The sequence below is a fragment of the Xiphophorus maculatus genome, chromosome 13 (genome assembly GCF_002775205.1).
Source record: "Xiphophorus maculatus strain JP 163 A chromosome 13, X_maculatus-5.0-male, whole genome shotgun sequence".
In the NCBI taxonomy this organism is placed as follows: Eukaryota; Metazoa; Chordata; class Actinopteri; order Cyprinodontiformes; family Poeciliidae; genus Xiphophorus; species Xiphophorus maculatus.
In genome coordinates, this window is record NC_036455.1 from 7364223 (window position 1) to 7382823 (window position 18601).

Sequence of the window (18601 nt, forward strand, 5' to 3'; positions counted from 1 at the left end):
GAAAAGCCCAATCAACAAACCACTGCTGCATTGAGGTGATGCTTCGTACGTTTTAAAAAGAAGTTTAATGTGCAAAAAAACATGAAGATTGTTTTAATGTTGTTTTTTCCGTTAGCAAATAATAAAGATCAAATTTTCCATAGTTTCCTCTCCTGCTCTGGTGAAAACCCAGTGCATGCTGGTCCTGTACCAGTCTCTATACTTACATAGAATGGACCCTCTGTTATTACTTTGTTTCATTTTGTGTTTTTTCTGTTTAACAATTATGTCCTAGTTCACTGTAGTTTAGCCCTTAATGGTTATTCTAGTTTCATTATTTAATGTTACTTATTGTGGCTGGATCTCTCGTTCTTGTTTTCCTTGTGACAGTCCACAACTAGTGTTTCCAGTTGTGTTTATTTCTTAGTTATTACTCTTTAAGTTATTCTTCAGTATTTCCTGTTCCCCTGTGTTCTTCTCCTCACTCATTTTCAGCAATTAGCCACATTTTAGGCAACAAGGCAATACAAAGTGCTTTACAGGAATTTAAAAGGAAATATAAAACAAAATAACAAACCAAAAGACAGAGCAAACGAAGAAAAACCTAAAAATGTTGATCCAAAGTAAATAAACCAGATACTCCTGTTAAGGGTTGGCAGATAAGTATAAGTAAGTAAGTATGCGCTGGTCTAATTAATTTTCTGGTTTGCAAGAATAGGACTCTAAAAAGTAGTTGCTACGGTAGTTTTTCTGGATTCCAAGTTTGTTCAAATTCCTCTTCTGGGTTAAAAGTGAGTACTCCACAGTTTCTGACAAAATAAAATAAAAAGAGAAAAGGACACATTAGGTCACATGGCAACATTCAGACAAAACAAAGACATGAGTGAAGGCGGTGACATCACAGGGCCATGAAACTACGTTGCTCAGCCTCCCGGCAGAAGTCAGATCAGATGTTATCAAAGAATGTCCTTGGGAGCACTCAGCTCCACAGCTGCATGGATAACAGGAGGGGGTGAGGTGGGAAGGAGCGTTATGTTTACATATCTTCAAGGAGATTGGAAATATGCAGCCCTTCCAAGGCAACACGGGAAAAGCCCATTCAGATATAGAATGTCTTAGGTCAGGCAACGTCTTCAAGATCGATTCCATTCCATTAGGGAGTTTGAGTCCTCAGCTGGGCTGCGAGTCTCAGCAAGACTCACATCCAACTTGTGTCTCTGTCCACACCAATATTCTGAGTGTTCACTAGTTTGGTCAAGTCCGTCATAAATTTGTGGATAAGCCAGTTATTTGCAAGCTCCAAACAGCAGAAATCCTGTTATCATGAATAAATCCAGGGTGTATCCCTCTGGTTGTGTCCAGAGGGAGCCAGAGAGCCAGATAAAGGACCAAAACTGAGGGAATAGAAGGAGGATGTTCAGACCATCTCTTCCATTGATCGAAATTGCCTAACAAGCCAGATACTCTGGACCCTCTGAAAATTACAGTGCAAAGAATTCTTCATCACATAAAGAACATTATGGACAACCATGAGTATCCTCTATATCAAGGTGTTATAAAACAACAGAGTGTCTCCTGCGCCCAGTTTTCTCTTGGAGAAAATTTGATCAACTAAGGCCTCCAAATGTGGGGCTTGCTGCCGCCCTGCACCACCACAGTACGTCCCACATTCAGATTTTTAATATGGCCCAAAATGAAATGAGTTTGATGCCCTTGTGTTTGAATGTCTCAGTGAAAGTTCACAAGGTCAGTGTTACTTTACAGTTGTAAACAAGCACTCTGGTTCTCAGTGAAACCTTACACTTTTTTTTCTTTGAGCCCTCCCTACCCATCTTTGCCATATGCTCCTTCCCACCTTGCTCCTTTCCTGACGACATCCGTGCGACTGTTGAGCAGAGCACTTCCAAGGACTTGCTCTTAGATAACACCATCATATCAGAGACGTTTGCCTGGGAGAACTGGCTGTACAGGGTTCACAGACTAATTGCATTCGCACTCCAAGTCAACATATAAACACACTTCTTGATTGTCACTGCCTTTCATTCGCTCCATGTTTATGCCTTATCTTGCTATATGTGCCAGATACTTCCAAATGTTGTCATTTCGTCCTACTTACTCTTATTCTTGTTAGTTAGAACAAACCAGAGAGCCAGAGAAACTCCTATTAGTTTATAAATTCTAGAGCACTTATTCTTATTATCCAGCAACCCACCAGAGGAACATTTTGTTTTATTCTTCACTCAACCCAGAACAGGAATCAAACCATTTAGTTAGAACTATCAAGAGATCCAGAGAAACTTCTATTAGTTTATAAATTCCAGAGTATTTTTGTTTTTCTTTTGCTTTTGTTGTTGTTGTTTTGTCTGTATTTCCTCTAATTCATGCAAAGCACATTGAAATGCCTTGTTGCTGAAAATGTGCTATATAAATAAAATGACCTTACCTTACTTTTATGTTGGTCTTAAACATACATTTCCAGAGAAATATATTTATGTGTGTGGTCAGAATGCGACAAAATATGGAAAAGTTCAAGGGGTATGAATACTTCTCAAGCCAGGGTAGACACAATGCAGTGCACGACTAGTGAAATAGGCAGCATGAAATAGTGATAGTAATAATAGTAGTTGTAAAATATAATAATAACTTGAAAAAAACTTTACAATAATAAAATGTTCTCTTAAATAATAACAATAATGCCTACAATACATAATTTCATAACAAATAAAAAAATGTAGTGGCTCACAGGTCATATCTGCACATTTGCAGTTAATAGTCCCCTCACTGTTGCCAATTGAGTGACTTTCTTGCCGTATTTAGCAACATTTCAAATAAAAAATGTATCGGTCAAAATAGGAATCGGCAGGTCAGACTTTTTAAAATCTGTAATCAGCAATCAGTCAGAATAGTGCAATCGGGGAACAATAGTTTATCTGGTGATTTCACTACTAAATGAAATTCCTTTCTCATTTACTTTAATAAAGTAAACCATTCTTTGTTTTTCTGTGTTTTCTTGCCCAGATTGCCTGCAACATAACGTTTCTGAGGAGCAGATATGTAACCAGGAAAGGAGCTTCACTCTGGACAAGGACGAGTTAGAACCTCTGCAGGTGAAACAAGATCAGGAATGGCCTGAAAATCTGCAGATTAAAGAAGAGCAGGAGGTTCTAGAACATCAGCAGATAAAAGAAGAGCAGGAGGTTCTGGAACATCAGCAGATAAAAGAAGAGCAGGAGGTTCTAGAGCATCAGCAGATAAAAGAAGAGCAGGAGGTTCTAGAACATCAGCAGATAAAAGAAGAGCAGGAGGTTCTGGAACATCAGCAGATAAAAGAAGAGCAGGAGGTTCTAGAACATCAGCAGATAAAAGAAGAGCAGGAGGTTCTAGAACATCAGCAGATAAAAGAAGAGCATGAGGTTCTAGAACATCAGCAAAAAAAAGTGGATGAGAAAGAAGGTTACTACAGTCAGCAGCTTGAGCTAAAACAAGAGACTGATACCTGCATGGTGGTTCCTGTTGATGAGCAAACAAACCACATTGAATCAGAACCAAACAAGAAACAAGACATCTTCCAGGAAGCAGCTGAAGCCAAGAACCAAAATCAGGAAAGAAGAAAACCTTTCTCATGTGTCATCTGTGAAAAACGTTTCTTTTTCAAATCTGCTTTTGAGCCTCATATGAGAACTCATACGGGTATAAAGCCGTTTTCATGTGTGAACTGTGGAAAAAGTTTTAGTCATAAACAGAATTTAACTAAGCACATAAGGATTCACACCGGTGAAAAGCCATTTTCATGTGTAACCTGTGGTAAAGGTTTTTATCAAAAACAAGATTTAACTAAGCACATAAGGATTCACACCGGTGAAAAGCCATTTTCATGTGTGAACTGTGGAAAAGGTTTTTGTCAAAAACAGGATTTCTCTCAGCATCTGAGGACTCACACCGGTGAAAAGCCATTTTCTTGTGCGACCTGTGGGAAGTGTTTTTGTCAAAAACATAGTTTAACCCAGCACATGAGGAGTCACACAGGTGAAAAGCCGTTTTCATGTGGGACCTGTGGAAAGGGTTTTTGTCAAAAACATAGTTTAATTGACCACATGAGGAGTCATACAGGTGAAATGCCTTTTTCATGCGTGACCTGTGGAAAGAAATTTAGTCAGAAACGTTTTTTAACTCAGCACATGACGGTTCACACAGGTGAAAACTCTTTTTCATGTGTTAACTGTGGAAAAGGTTTTAGTCAAAAACAAGGTTTAACTGAGCACATGAGGATTCACACTGGTGAAAAGCCGTTTTCATGTGGGACCTGTGGAAAAAGTTTTTGTCAAAAACGTAGTTTAAGTAAGCATATGATGAGTCATACAGGTGAAAAGCCGTTTTCATGTGTGACCTGTGGAAAGCGTTTCACTTTCAAATTGTCTGTCAGTGTTCACATGAGAATTCATACAGATGAAATGCCGTTTTCATGTGGGATCTGTGGAAAAAAATTTCGTCAAAAACAGCATTTAACTCGGCACATGAGGATTCACACTGGTGAAAAGCCTTTTTCATGTGTGACCTGTGGAAAAAGTTATCGTCAAAAATACGACTTAACTCTCCACATGAGGAGCCACTTAGGTGAAAAGTTGTAGAAGTATTTTCCTTGTATGACTTGTGTCACCTACTTAGTGATGAGCAACCCTGAATTTTTTTCTTTGCTGGCATATTCTGTAGCGCAAAATTCTTAAAAACTGAAAATCTGTGGAGAATCCAAAAGAGAAACATGAATCTATGAGCTGTTATCATTCTGAGGGAAAATTGTTCATTTTAGTAGTGTTTAGTACAGTTAACAGAGTCTGACCGGACATGGACTCCCTGCCAGAACATCCTAATGAGATTGGACTAGCAGGATTGACTTTTATTATTCTGTACACTGGAGACATTTTTTGGGGGTTACGTTTATAGTTTGTTTTTTTTTTAAGAAAAAATGGAACGTACTGGAATGCGTGATTGTTTTTAATGAATCTATACAAAATATAATTGTGATAGGTTTGTCTGTAAAGCAAGATGAGATTGAAACTGACGCTGTCAGTTAGTTCAAGTTATATTACCCAGTCTTACTGTACCTATTTAAAATATTTTCAAATTAAATGAAATTCATTCGTACTTTAAAGAAAGTTCAAGATTCCTCACAAACTAATTTTCATTCATTGATTGTACAAAGTATGTGTGACTGATTTCCATAAATGACTTTTTCTCTCGTCTTAGTTGTAATAACATGAAGGAGATTGGAACAACTGCACTCTCCTCTAAACGCATCATATGCGGCTGGTAGAAGTCATCCGCAGTCACCAATGACCCTCTCCAGATGAGGGCCACAGACCCCCAGATGCCCTAAACCCATTTTCATGTGTGACCTGTGGAAAAAGTTTTAGTCGAAAACATTATTCAACTGAGCACATGTTGATTCATACTGGTGAAAAGCCATTTTCTGTGGAAAGTGTTTTTGTCTAAAACAATCTTTCTCAAACTGGTGTTCTGCAGGCGCCCCCCAGTGGTCCGCGAGGTACTGCATGTAAACAACTGTTTATCTGCCGTGCCGTGACGCTACGGCTAGCTTACCGAAGGATTGTCTTTAAAATAATGGCTTAAAACCGGGTTACTCAAAAGAAAAGCAGCAGATACCGATGGAAAGAAAACAACTCCAGGTATATTATATGACCAGACGAAGCCGAGTTACAGCTGCCAAGTGTTGATGTGACGTTCACTGGCAATTGGATTCCCCTGAACGGTTAGCGGCTGGAATTGCTCCAGTTAGTCAGAACTGTTCTTTGTTTTTTATGACTTTGCTTTGTAATGAATAGGTCAACAGCTATTGTTATTTTCATTTAATTGAAAAATATTAAAGAAATACAATAAATAAATACAATTGCTAGAAACTGGTTAATATTCAGTGGTGCAGAAAATAGTTTTTTGTTTCTGTCAAAGCAGCTCAAGTCTATTTTTCTTTAATTGTGCTTCTAAATCACAAATAGCCCTAAATGTTATTAATGCACACAACACTTGGTAGTAAAGAATAACTTCTTTATTTCCATTTGTTTGACACCTTTGGAAAGTTTAGACACTTTCAGAATCAGTGAATAATTCAAAATGAACAAGTAGACCTGTTCATGGCTTTCTGGTGGCCAGTCACATTTACCAAACAGCACCATTCTTCTCATTAGGATGAACAAAGAAAACAATAATATGTGAATTAAGAGTCTAATATTTTCATTTCAGCTTGCAGCTGATATTAAGATGTATGATTGTGGGGGCAATGTCAGGTTAGGTAGTCCTCTGACTGTTTGCTAAATGGGTTAAGTGGTCCTCAGCCTGAAAACGTTTGAGAAACATTGATCTAAAACATCAGATAGCTGAACATTTGAGGAGTCATACATAGAAGTATTCTCCATGTATGGTATGCTTTGTAATGACCAGACATGGACTCCCTTCCAGAACATTCTCACAAGATTAGACTTGAGGGATTGATTTGAATTATTCTTGTTCAATAGAGACATTTTGTAGTTTAAAAAAAAAAAATCAAAAATAGAGTCTACTAGGATAGTTGAGTGTACATTTGTACTTTAAAAGAAATCCAAGATTCACCACAAACTAAAAATAGCACATAACTGGAAAGTGAATGGAACTGGTTCATACAAAATGTGTTGGACAATTGCAGCCCAACGTACTGTATCTGAACACACTGCAAGCTAATCTCTGTGTGAGTGTGCTTGTGTAAATAAGGTTTCTCCATAAAATGTTCAATAATGAGTGTAGGGAGCCACAGACATGAAAGATTGGAGCTGCAGAGATCTGAGCGTGGAACCCCAGGAGCACCACCGCGGCTACAACTGCACTCTCCTCTAAACGCTAGAAGTCATCCCCAGAGTCACCAAAGAGGGCCACAGACCCCCAGATGCCCACCTGCAACTCCCCCAAACCAGCAAAATGAGTCTATAACAAAAGCTAATGTTGATAAAAAAGTTAAGTGTTCCAGTCTGAGCAATAATGCATCAAAACTACATTTATACAGATGTCAGAATAAATATGAGTGTACAAGGAGCAGATGAGTATCTCAGGTTTAAGAAATAATTATGTGTAGATTTTGAATTTCTTGCTCTTCTTATTTGGTGGAGTTATAAATAAACTGTAAAAGTGAAACATGTTGCAGGATGTAGAAAATATGAGTCAGAGGACTATATGACCCCTGAATTTGCAGAGACACATTGGTGACCTGTCCAGGGTGACCTCGCCTCTCGCCTGAAATGTCTGGCTGGAGATGGGCACCAGCACCAGCACCAACACCAGCACCAGCACCCCTCCCAGCTCCACTAGGGACAAAGGTGCAAAGAAAATGGATGGATGAATAGATTTGCAGATAACTGGAATACTAATATTGTATTTGTTTTACTTAAGCGTCTTTCAAAGCAATATATGAGAAATTTTTAGATGTGATGATCATATTATCCAGAAGGTGACAGTAATGCAACAATATGAAAGGCGACAGTCATAAAATCCCCCCCCAAAAAGAAGAGAAGGAAGGAGAAATAGGAGAAAAAGAAAAGGTGGTGTATAGTCTGCCTTGCTGAGTTTGAGTGTTTCTTTAAACAAGTTTATATACGAGCTGTTAACTCCTGTTGACGACTATTTAAAGAAATCAGCGTCAAGTCGGAGGAAGAGATGGATGATCATCGCAGACTGCTGGATTTCTCCCGGAGGCCCCAGATAATCTTACACCGAATAGGTATTTCTCACCGATACATGTTAAACCTAAAATATTCATCCCTTTGTTGCAGTTTTAGTTATTATATTTTGTACTGTATCTGTAATGTTTTTGTGTTTCCATTTATAAGTCTGTCTCTGCTGTGCTCTCTATATAGCATAGCATACTATTGTAAATTGTGCAAGTTTTTTTAAAACTTTTGCATGCATGAAGGAATAAAAACAACAACCAAAGTCTCAAAATTAAATAGAATTAAAATTAAATTAAATTTGGGTGATTCTCATGTGTCATCTGTGATTTGACTTTCAAATCTGTTTTTGATGCTCACATAAGAACTCATACGGGTGAAAAGCCTTTTTCATGTGTGAACTGTGGAAAATATTTTAGTAAAAAATATTGTTTAACTCAGCATATGATGATTCACACAGGTGAATCAGATTATCAGATATTAGGAAAAGAAATATTACAGATATTTGCCCAAAAATTTATAATAGAATACAGAATAAATATAATGATTATTTGTAATTGTATACTGATGGTTCACAAGCTCCAAAAACTGAAGTTTCTAGTGTTACAGTAGTGATTCCTGGATTAAAGATTAACATTTAATAAAGAACATCTGATTATTTGAGTATATATGTAGTAGATTTATGTGCTACATTAGTAGCCTTAGAAAGGGTGGAGGATACTAATTTAATAAAATAATAGTTTGTAGTGATTCATTATCTGCAATGTTGACTGTATATTGAAAACGGAAGTACAAATAATCCCCAAAATATATTATTTTAGGTTATGGTTGTTCATCATAGACTAACAAAATAAAAATATAATATTATTTTAGAGTCCTGCTCATGTAGGTATTTTGGGTAATGAAAGATCAGACAGGTTGGCTAAGAAGGCTGTTAAAAAAGAAGATTTTGATATGACAATAAAATGATCTAAATCTGAAGGCAAAAGTAAGAAGTTATAGAAAATGAGGTGGGAAAATTTTTAAAAAAGGAAGATATTTGGATACAAAATGCAGTTTATGTTATGAGAATTAGATGAATAAATAGGAAAGAGAAGATAATTACAAATAGAATAAGAACTAGTCATAGTTTTTTGATTGGCACTAAGATGGGGAAACATCTTACTGGTTTATGTAATTGGTGTAATACTGGATAAACGATTGAACATGTTTTTATTAGTAGTAAAAATATGTGAATCAAAGAAGATTACTGAATATGGAAACAGGTTTTAATAGAAAATTGAAATCTGAGAATGTGGTTGCTCAGTTAAATAGTAATGAAGGAAAAGGAAAGATATTTTGTTCTTTAAAAAATACTGGACTTATTATAATTTGAGGAATAAGTATTGAGATCCAAGAGATGGCAGTAGTGCACCAATAATGGATACAAGCTGCCGATAAAATCAATAGAAGAAGAAGAAGAGGAGGGGGGGAGGCACAGCAGCTTCCGGTGAAGGCGGAAGGGGCACGATCAGACTGTGAATGGTTGGAAGGATGTCAGAGGGAAATGTATCAGTTGGTTCTGAAGTGATAAAAGAAGAGGAAGGACAGATTCCAAGATGGAAGTTAAGTAACGCTAATTGGGAGTTATTTACAAATTTAGTTGATAGTCAATTTAATAATCTGGATGAGAATTTGTTTTGTGATGTGGAGATGTGTTATTCAAAGATTAAGTCTGTCATTATTAATGCAGCTGAAAGTTCAATTCCTAAATCAAAGGGAAGAGGAAATAAAAAGTCTAATCCATGGTGGAATGAACAATGTAGTATTGCTATAAGGGGAAGAAATAAAGCTTTTAAATTGTTAAGAAGATGTCATACCTTTGAGGCACTAATTCAATATAAGAAAGCACAAGCTATAGTTAGGAAGACTATTAGAGAAGCTAAGAAGGCTTGTTGGAGGCAATACTGTAATTCCATTGGAAGAGAAACCAAACTGTCAGAGGTATGGAGAGTTATTAAGAAAATGAATGGTGTTAAAAAGAGTTTTTCCTTACCGGTTTTAGAATTAAATGGGAAAATAGCGGTTAGTAATAAAGAAAAAGCTGAATTATTAGCAGTAACGTTAATTAAGGTGAATAGTTCAGAAAAGTTATCTGAAGAAATGAAAAGTAATAAATTAGATTTATTGGATGGCAATCCAGAAGTTACTACTAGGAGAGAAGTCTCAAACCAGGATTTAGATATGCCTTTTTCTATGTATGAGTTAGAAAAAGTTATTCATAATGCTAAGCAATCAACTCCGGGGAAGGATGGAGTGTGTTATGTAATGCTCAAACATTTTAAATATTCATCTCTTACTGTTATATTAAAATTGTTTAATCTGATTTGGATGACTGGGAGAATTCCGGTAGAATGGAAACAGTCAGTTATAATTCCCATCTTAAAACCAGGTAAAAATGCAACAGACCCATCAAATTATAGACCTATAGCTCTTACGTCTCAATTAGGAAAAATAATGGAGAAGATTGTTACAGATAGGCTTTCTTATTTTATTGAGAGTAAAAATAAATTTTGTCCATTCCAGAGTGGTTTTCGTAAAGGGAGAAATACGATGGATGCAGTTTTGTGTCTAGAGTCAGAAGTAAGAAAAGCTCAAGCGAATAAAGAGTTAGTAATAGCTGTGTTCTTTGACATTGAGAAGGCATATGATATGTTATGGAAAGAAGGATTATTGATTAAATTAGAGAAACTTGGTATAGGAGGTAAGATTTATAATTGGATTTTGGATTTTTTGTTTGGTAGAGAAATAGAAGTTCGGGTAGGGGTGAATTTCTCTTCTAGATATGCTGTTGAGAATGGTACCCCCCAAGGTAGTGTGTGTAGCCCAATTCTCTTTAATATTATGATTAATGACATTTTTGATGAGATAGATAGTAGTATAGGCAAATCTTTATTTGCAGATGATGGTGCTCTATGGATTCGGGGACATAATCTGGTTTATTTACAGAAAAAGATGCAGGCTGCCATTTTGAAAGTGGAAGGTTGGGCTAATAAATGGGGTTTTAGGATGTCAATTGCAAAGACTCAAGTAATTTGCTTTTATAGAAGACATAAGGAAGTTCAGTTGACTCTTTATAAACATAAACTTGAACAAGTGAAAACAGTGAAGTTTTTAGGTGTCATCTTTGATGAAAGTTTAACTTGGAGACATCAAATAGAATTAGTTCATAATAAATGTAAAAAAGTGAATAATTTGTTAAGATGTCTCTCAGGACAGGAATGGGGAGCTTCAAGAAGTGCACTGTTGGGAGTTTATCAGGCGCTCATGAGATCTATTATGGATTATGGGGGTATAGCATATATGGCAGCTGCTGACAGTCATTTGAGAAAACTTGATAGTGAGCAAACACAAGCATTGAGGATTTGTTGTGGAGCTTTCAGAACATCGTCTTTAGCTGCTTTACAAGTAGAAACTGGTGAGCTTCCTTTAAGATTAAGAAGGTTGAAATTAATGTACATGTACTGGGTGAACCTACAAGGACATAAGTGTGATCATCCAACTAAGATGGTGCTGAAGGAATGTTGGGAACATCATAAATTAAATTGTAATAGTTTTGGATGGATTGGGGAAATAAAGGCAAAACAGCTTGGTTTAACTATGCTCCAGTATAGTGCTACAGTTCCTCAATCTGAAATTCCTCCATGGTTATTTCTAACTCCAGAAGTTGATCTTCAATTAAATGAAATTCTTAAAAAGGGAAAGACTCCAGAATGGGTTGTAGTTAATAGGTATTTTGAAAGATATAAAGACAACATAATTATATATACAGATGGATCTAAAGATCCAAATAGTGGTAGAACTGGGGCAGCAGTGAATATCCCACACCATAAAGTCTTGATTAAGAGGAGAACAGCTGACCATTTATCTGTTTTTGCAGTTGAATTATCAGCCATCATATTGGCCTTAGAATGGTTGCTTGGTAATGATAATAGGGAAGTAAGTACATTTATCATAGCATCAGATAGTCAAGCAGCATTATTAAGTATTAAATCTGGTAAATCTAGCAGATTAGATTTGATATTAAGAATATATCAATTATTAGTTCATCTTCATAACAATAAATGCTTGGTTCAATTTGTCTGGATTCCTGCCCATGTGGGTATAGAAGGAAATGAGGAAGTTGATATTCTAGCTAAGCAGGCCTTGAAATCAGATATTGTTCATCTGAATATTCCTTTGAGTAAAAATGAGGGTAAATCTATTATTCAAAAAGAAATTATTAAGATTTGGCAGGAGCTATGGGATAACCATGATAATGGGAGACAACTATATACAATTCAAAAGAGTGTGGGAGATAGTAATTATATGAGTGGAAGGCGGAAAGAGGAAGTAGTTATGTCTCGACTTAGAATTGGACATTCTGGACTTAATAGTTCGCTCTTTAAAATAGGAAAGCATGAGAATGGGGCTTGTAATTATTGCAATCAGGTGGAAACAGTGGAGCATGTCTTGTTAGAATGTGATAACTATTCAGAGGAACGCCAGATTTTAAAGTCGTTACTAAGTAGAAAGAATATAGGACTGTCTATGATTAGTCTATTAGATAATAAATCAAGTTATGTTAGAAATCTCTTATTTAGGTTCTTAAAGAACACTGGATTAATGAGTCGTATTTAGGATATGAACAAATATTTGTGTGTATGCCAGTGCATGCTCAGGCATTGATTCAGGCATTAATGAGTGTGTTAGGATGTGAATTTGCACATCCTACACATCATTGAGGTGGATTTAATTCCCTCTGAGATCTCTGATGACCACACTCCAGTCTGGTAGGTGGCGGTAAATGCACCTTAAGTTGGATGCCAGCCGCCAATAAAAAACAAAAGAAGAAGAGGAGGGGTGGGAGAAGAGGAAGTGGAAATAAGAGAAGATGGCGTCTGATGTCTGTGTCGTTGAATGTTCGAGAGTTTTCTAAAAGGTTTATCAACGAGCCGTTAACTGCTGCTGAAGAAACATTCACAGAGTTTAAAGAAATCATCGTCAAGTCGGAGGAAGAGATGGATGATCATCGCAGACTGCTGGATTTCTCCCGGAGGCCCCAGATAATCTTACACCGAATAGGTAGGAACCACCAGCGTTTGGATGCAGGTTAAGGTCTAAATGTCTGCACCTTTCTGTATGAGGATCATTTTAGTAAATGTTCTTTTCTCGTATAAATGTTTTGTTAACCGGTAAATGAACGCAGGAATCACAATTACGCTGTGAAAATGGCTTATTGATGTAGAAATAAAATGACCTTTTATGGCTTTTCCTCCTTTAACTAATCAAACTTACTTTTGAAAACAGGAGAAATATGAACAATGCAGCGCAAGGTTAGTAAAGCAAACAGCATGAAACAATAATAGTGTGTTAGTAGCTGTAAAACGTAACTAGTAAATTCCTGAAGAAATTTAACCGGGGCCTGCCAAAGTGTGCACGTCGGTTTCAGCATCAGGTTTCTGATGCTGAATATTAGCATCAATGCTAAAGAAAGCTGCAACGAAAGCAATAGCATGAGGAGACCCACTAACATGGACTTGCACCATTCAGTATGATAAAGTAAGTGTATCAGCTAAAATTTGCCAAAATGCTAATGTTAGCATGATTGCTGTCAGTAGCATGTGGGGCATCACTAGGATGTTTTCTATAATTGACTTAATCCATTCAGTATACTAAACATGGCTAATAAGTCATAAAAATAGCTAATAGCTTATTTAAGCTAAAAGGCTAATGCTTGAGGGGGATATTGAGACTTTTATTTTGGAAAAACCTGTAAGCTTCATATTAAATGGCCACAGTAATCCAATGTCGAACAGTGGTTTGTTTAAACCAGTCACATAAAGCCCAAAATAGCAATTACTTGATGTAAAAATGGTCAATGCTTTTATTTTGAAATTTTAAGTAAGCTTCATTTCAAAGGGCCAAAGTTCTCCCATGTGTAACAGTGTTTGGGTTAGATCAGTTCTATACAGCCCATAGCAGCAAGTCGTTCTAAATGGCAGCTCAGTCCTCCTCTGTTTTAACTGAGTTTTCCACCATAGTTAGAACTACAGTGATGCGTATTTGTAGTCCTAAGCAGCAGCCAATAGCCTCCTGAGTTCCGTTGCTATGGTAAATAATCCTCTCTGCCAACTGTCAGCTGTGAGTGAGACATGCAGGGGGAGACAATAGAGCTTTGGAACTGATGTCTGGCGCAGTCGCTCGGCGCCATCTTTTGAGGCCACAGACCAAAACAAACTTTATTCCGGCGTTTTCATTGTGTTACCGAACAAATCAAAGTTGTTTTCAAGTTGGATATTGGATTTTCGCACGCTGCAGAGTAAGCTCAAGGTTGATCCGATTTATGAACGCTAATTCCAGCCAGCTGTTCTCTACCGCTCCCTCCTCAAGCGCTCAGAGGTTCGGGGACCGTCAGATTTCCGAACCAAACACTCCTGTAAATAAATGCTTTGCCTTCTGACCAACTGGTACAAAAAAGGGATAGTTCATGCTATTACATGAGGCACACTATCCACTATTAAAATTTCAGGTCATATTCAATATTTTAAATAATTTTAATATTAAGTAATGTTTTCTTCAATAGCTTCTAAATCGTCTGCCCTATTCACTCAAAATCAGTGTGAAATTGTTCTACTGACTGTATAGATGAAGCATACTCATCTTTATTACATTTTGACCCCTTTTTTATTTTTTAACTAAGTTTATATTTTAAAAAAAATGTTCGTAAGATGCATTACCTCAGATGATCATCACATTTGTTACCTGTAATCTTCAATAACATAAAATTTTAGGACAGGATCTATTTCATTACATGTTCACTTCTTCCCTGAATTATGTTAAATACAACAAATATTTACTTAAAGTGTGATCTATTTCATAACATTTACTTGTCACCTTTATTGTTTACCCTGAAATGTTTAATTACACATTAAATGTTTAAAGATGGGCTCTTTCATCTGGTTTGATTATTTACATTAAATATTTACTGCAAAATGTGATTATATAATTGTTTGCTTTACTCATATAAAATGTTTATTTGAAAAGTATAATCTTTCATTACATGTATGTTTATTACTTGAAATATTTTAAATATAAATTTTTACTTGAAATGTGATTCATGTCATCACCTGTTTACATGCAACTTGAAGAGCTTGAATTAAACGTCTCATGAATGTTTTACCACATTAAATTATGAAACACATAATTCAACACAAATGGTTCCTGTTCCTCCTCAGGGTGTGCAGCCTTGCTGAGCTCTTCTCCTGGGGTTTCTTCCTCAGCCTCTCCGACTTGCTCCTCTTCTCCTCTGTGTTTTCATTATTTACCTCTTCTGGGGTAAATAATAAAAACACAGTCTCTGTAACTTGTTGATCCACCATAGTCTTGCTGTATCGCCTCTTTAATTTAATTTTACATATATTGTCCAGTTGATGTCACAGTAGAGCAAATGAAGCACCGCGGTGCATCGGCTCATGAGTCGAATGATTGGATGGAGTTCCTCAGGGTTTCATGAAGCTGCATCTCACCATCACTACTTTTCATTGTTTCCTCTCCTGCTCTGGTCAAAACCCACAGGCCCAACCCAGTGCATGCTGGTCCTATACCAGTCCCTATACTTACAGAAAATGGACCCACAGTTCTTAATGTCTAACTTACAAAAGTAAATAATAAACACAAAGCAACAAAAATTAAACAATTATTAACCTATAAATAAACTCTGTAAATAAACCCCAAAAATATAAAGTGAACTAAAATCAAATTTTAATACAGATAAAAGTAATAAAAATAAATATCGTGAAATAATACAATTTACTGTTAAATATGAACAATAATCCCTACTAAAATTAATTTTGTAATAAATAAAATATATTTTTAAGATCCGATCATTTGAGAATTCTCCAAATGTCAGCTGGATATATCAACTGATCTGTATCTCTGTCTACACTCTTGAATTTTCAAGGGTTTTTTTTGTTCATTTCTGTATTAAACGATAAACAATTTCTCCCATTTACTTCAGTAAAGTTAACAATTACTCTTTTTCTCTGTTTTCTTCTCCAGATTCCCTGAAGTGTAACGTTTATAACCAGGAGAGGAGATCCACTCTGGACCAGGAGGAGTTGGAACCTCTGCAGGTAAAACAGGAAGAGCCAGAAGATCATCAGATAAAAGAAGAGCAGGAGGATCTAAAACACCAGCAGATAAAAGTGGAAGAGAAAGACGTTTACTGCAGTCAGGGTGAAGAACAGATTGAATTAAAACAGGAGACTGATACCTGCATGGTGGTTCCTGTTGATGAGCAAGCAGACCATACTGAATCAGAACCAAACAGGAACCAAGTCATCTTCCAGGAAGCTGCTGAAGCTGAGATCCAAAATCAGGAAAGAAGAAAACCTTTCTCATGTGTCATCTGTAAAAAGCGTTTGACTTTCAAATCTGTTTTTGATACTCATATGAGAACTCATACGGGTGAAAAGCCGTTTTCATGTGTGACCTGTGGAAAATGTTTTAGTCAAAAACAGGATGTAACTAAGCATATGATGATTCACACTGGTGAAAAGCCGTTTTCATGTGTGACCTGTGGAAAAAGTTTTAGTATAAAACAGCATTTAACTCGGCATATGATCACTCACACAAGTGAAAAGCCGTTTTCATGTGTGACCTGTGGAAAAAGTTTTAGTATAAAACCGACTTTAACTCGGCACATGATGACTCACACAAGTGAAAAGCCGTTTTCATGTGTGACCTGTGGAAAAAGTTTTAATCGAAAACAGAGTTTAACTGAGCACATGATGATTCACACTGGTGGAAAACTGTTTTCATGTGTGACCTGTGGGAAAGGTTTTAATCGAAAACAGAGTTTAACTGAGCACATGATGATTCACACTGGTGGAAAACTGTTTTCATGTGTGACCTGTGGAAAAGGTTTTAGTATCGAAACAGAATTTAACTAAGCATATGATGACTCACGCAGGTGAAAAGCCGTTTTCATGTGTGACCTGTGGAAAAAGTTTTAGTCGAAAAGACCTTTTCATTCGGCACATGATGATTCACACTGGTGAAAAGCCGTTTTCATGTGTGAACTGTGGAAAAAGTTTTAGGGAAAAAATGAATTTAACTCAGCACATGATGATTCACACTGGTGAAAAGCCGTTTTCATGTGTGACCTGTGGAAAAAGTTTCAGTACAAAAACAGTGTTTAACTCAGGCACATGATGATTCACACTGGTGAAAAGCCGTTTTCATGTGTGACCTGTGGAAAAAGTTTCAGTACAAAAACAGTGTTTAACTCAGCACATGATGATTCACACTGGTGAAAAGCCGTTTTCATGTGTGACCTGTGGAAAAAGTTTTATTCGAAAACCGGATTTAACTCAGCACATGAGGATTCACACTGGTGAAAAGCCGTTTTCATGTGGAAATTGTGGAAAAGGTTTTAGTCAGAAACAAAATTTAATTCAGCACATAAGGTGTCACACAGGTGAAAAGCAGTAGAAGTATTTTCCATACATGTTCTATGTTGAGGTTCACTATAGAATTGATTAGGTTTAAAACTAGAATGAAAGACTGGAGGGGTTTCATGTCAATAAAGCTGAAAATTTGTTGTATTTGTTAAATGTGATCATTTGGATACTTGGAGATGTGCCACCATGACACATTTTCCTGTGGAGATGCTTTGTTTATTTTGGGGTTTTTTTGCATATTCTGTATAAAAAACAACAATGATAAACTGTATGTTATTGTATTAAAATGCTGTTTATGTCAAACTGTATGTTGTGTGTGAACAACGTGAAGAGCAGAGGGCTCAGCACACAGCCCTGAGGAGTGCCAGTACTGATGCTGATAGATGAAGAGGCTTGGGGGCCCACTGACTATTTCATGCATTAACAGAGTTTGACCGGACATGGACTCCCTTCCAGAACATTCTCACATGATTGGACTTGAGGGATTGATTTGTATTATTCTGTACAATAGAGAGAGTTAGTGGGGTTTATTTTTTTAAGTTTTTAAAATCAACAATAGAATGTACAGAATGGTTGAATGTTTTCAAAAAATCTGCAAGAAAAGCATTTGATAGTTTTGTCTTTAAAGTAAAATGAGATTGAATCTGATTTCATTTCTTTCAAATTACATTAACCAATTTTACTCTACCTAATTTAAATCTTTTCAAATAAAATAAAAATCATTTGTACTTTAAAGAAAATGCAAGATTCACCACAAACTAATATTCATGCATTGATTACACAAAGTACATGTGATTATTTTCAAGTATTTTCTTTTTTCTCTTGTTTTACCTGTAATATTTAGCTTTTTTCTGCTGAAGAATTTAGAGTACTGTCTTTTCATGTTTGTGTATTTTAGAAAGAAATAAAAGTAACATTTCACTCAAGATGAAAAGTTTTGAGTTTTCCTTTAGTGTATGTGGTTGTAGCCACTGTGGTTCCTGTAACTGATGGGAACAAGGAGGACTTTGAGTGGCGCAGGAAAAACAAAACACACAGAAATATATCGGATTTAGAAAAGGCGGATTTGGGCATAAACTAGTATGTGAATGGTTCGGTTGGAAATGGAGATAGGAAATGAGGAAGACATGGATTTTGAAGGCCAGTGGGGAGAGGAAGAGGGAGAGGACATGGAAGAAATAAGATAGATGAAAAAGTAAATTGGCGATATTCATGGTAGTAAACAAGAACTGGAAGGAAGTAGTTCAGAAGAAGAAAGGATAGTTAGGAGGAAAGTTGTGAGGGAGGAATTTAAAGTAATATAAAAAATTAAGAACTGGGATGTGCTGTGGTGGCGCAGGGGTTAAGCACAACCCACATATGGAGGCCTTAGTCCTCGACGCAGGTTCGATTCCCGGCCTGGCGACCTTTGCCGCATGTCTTCCCCTTTTCTCA

At 36.5% G+C, this 18601-nt stretch overlaps 1 protein-coding gene across 1 annotated transcript; it reads left to right on the plus strand.

The window, feature by feature from the left end:
- The first annotated feature begins 3479 nt into the window (after positions 1-3479).
- On the plus strand, positions 3480-4779 carry LOC111610444 (gastrula zinc finger protein XlCGF8.2DB-like). Its single transcript, XM_023344670.1, has 2 exons — positions 3480-4341; positions 4426-4779. Exons 1-2 carry the CDS (start codon positions 3480-3482, stop codon positions 4605-4607), a joined length of 1044 nt encoding a protein of 347 aa, XP_023200438.1. The 3' UTR covers positions 4608-4779.
- Positions 4780-18601: the final 13822 nt, after the last annotated feature.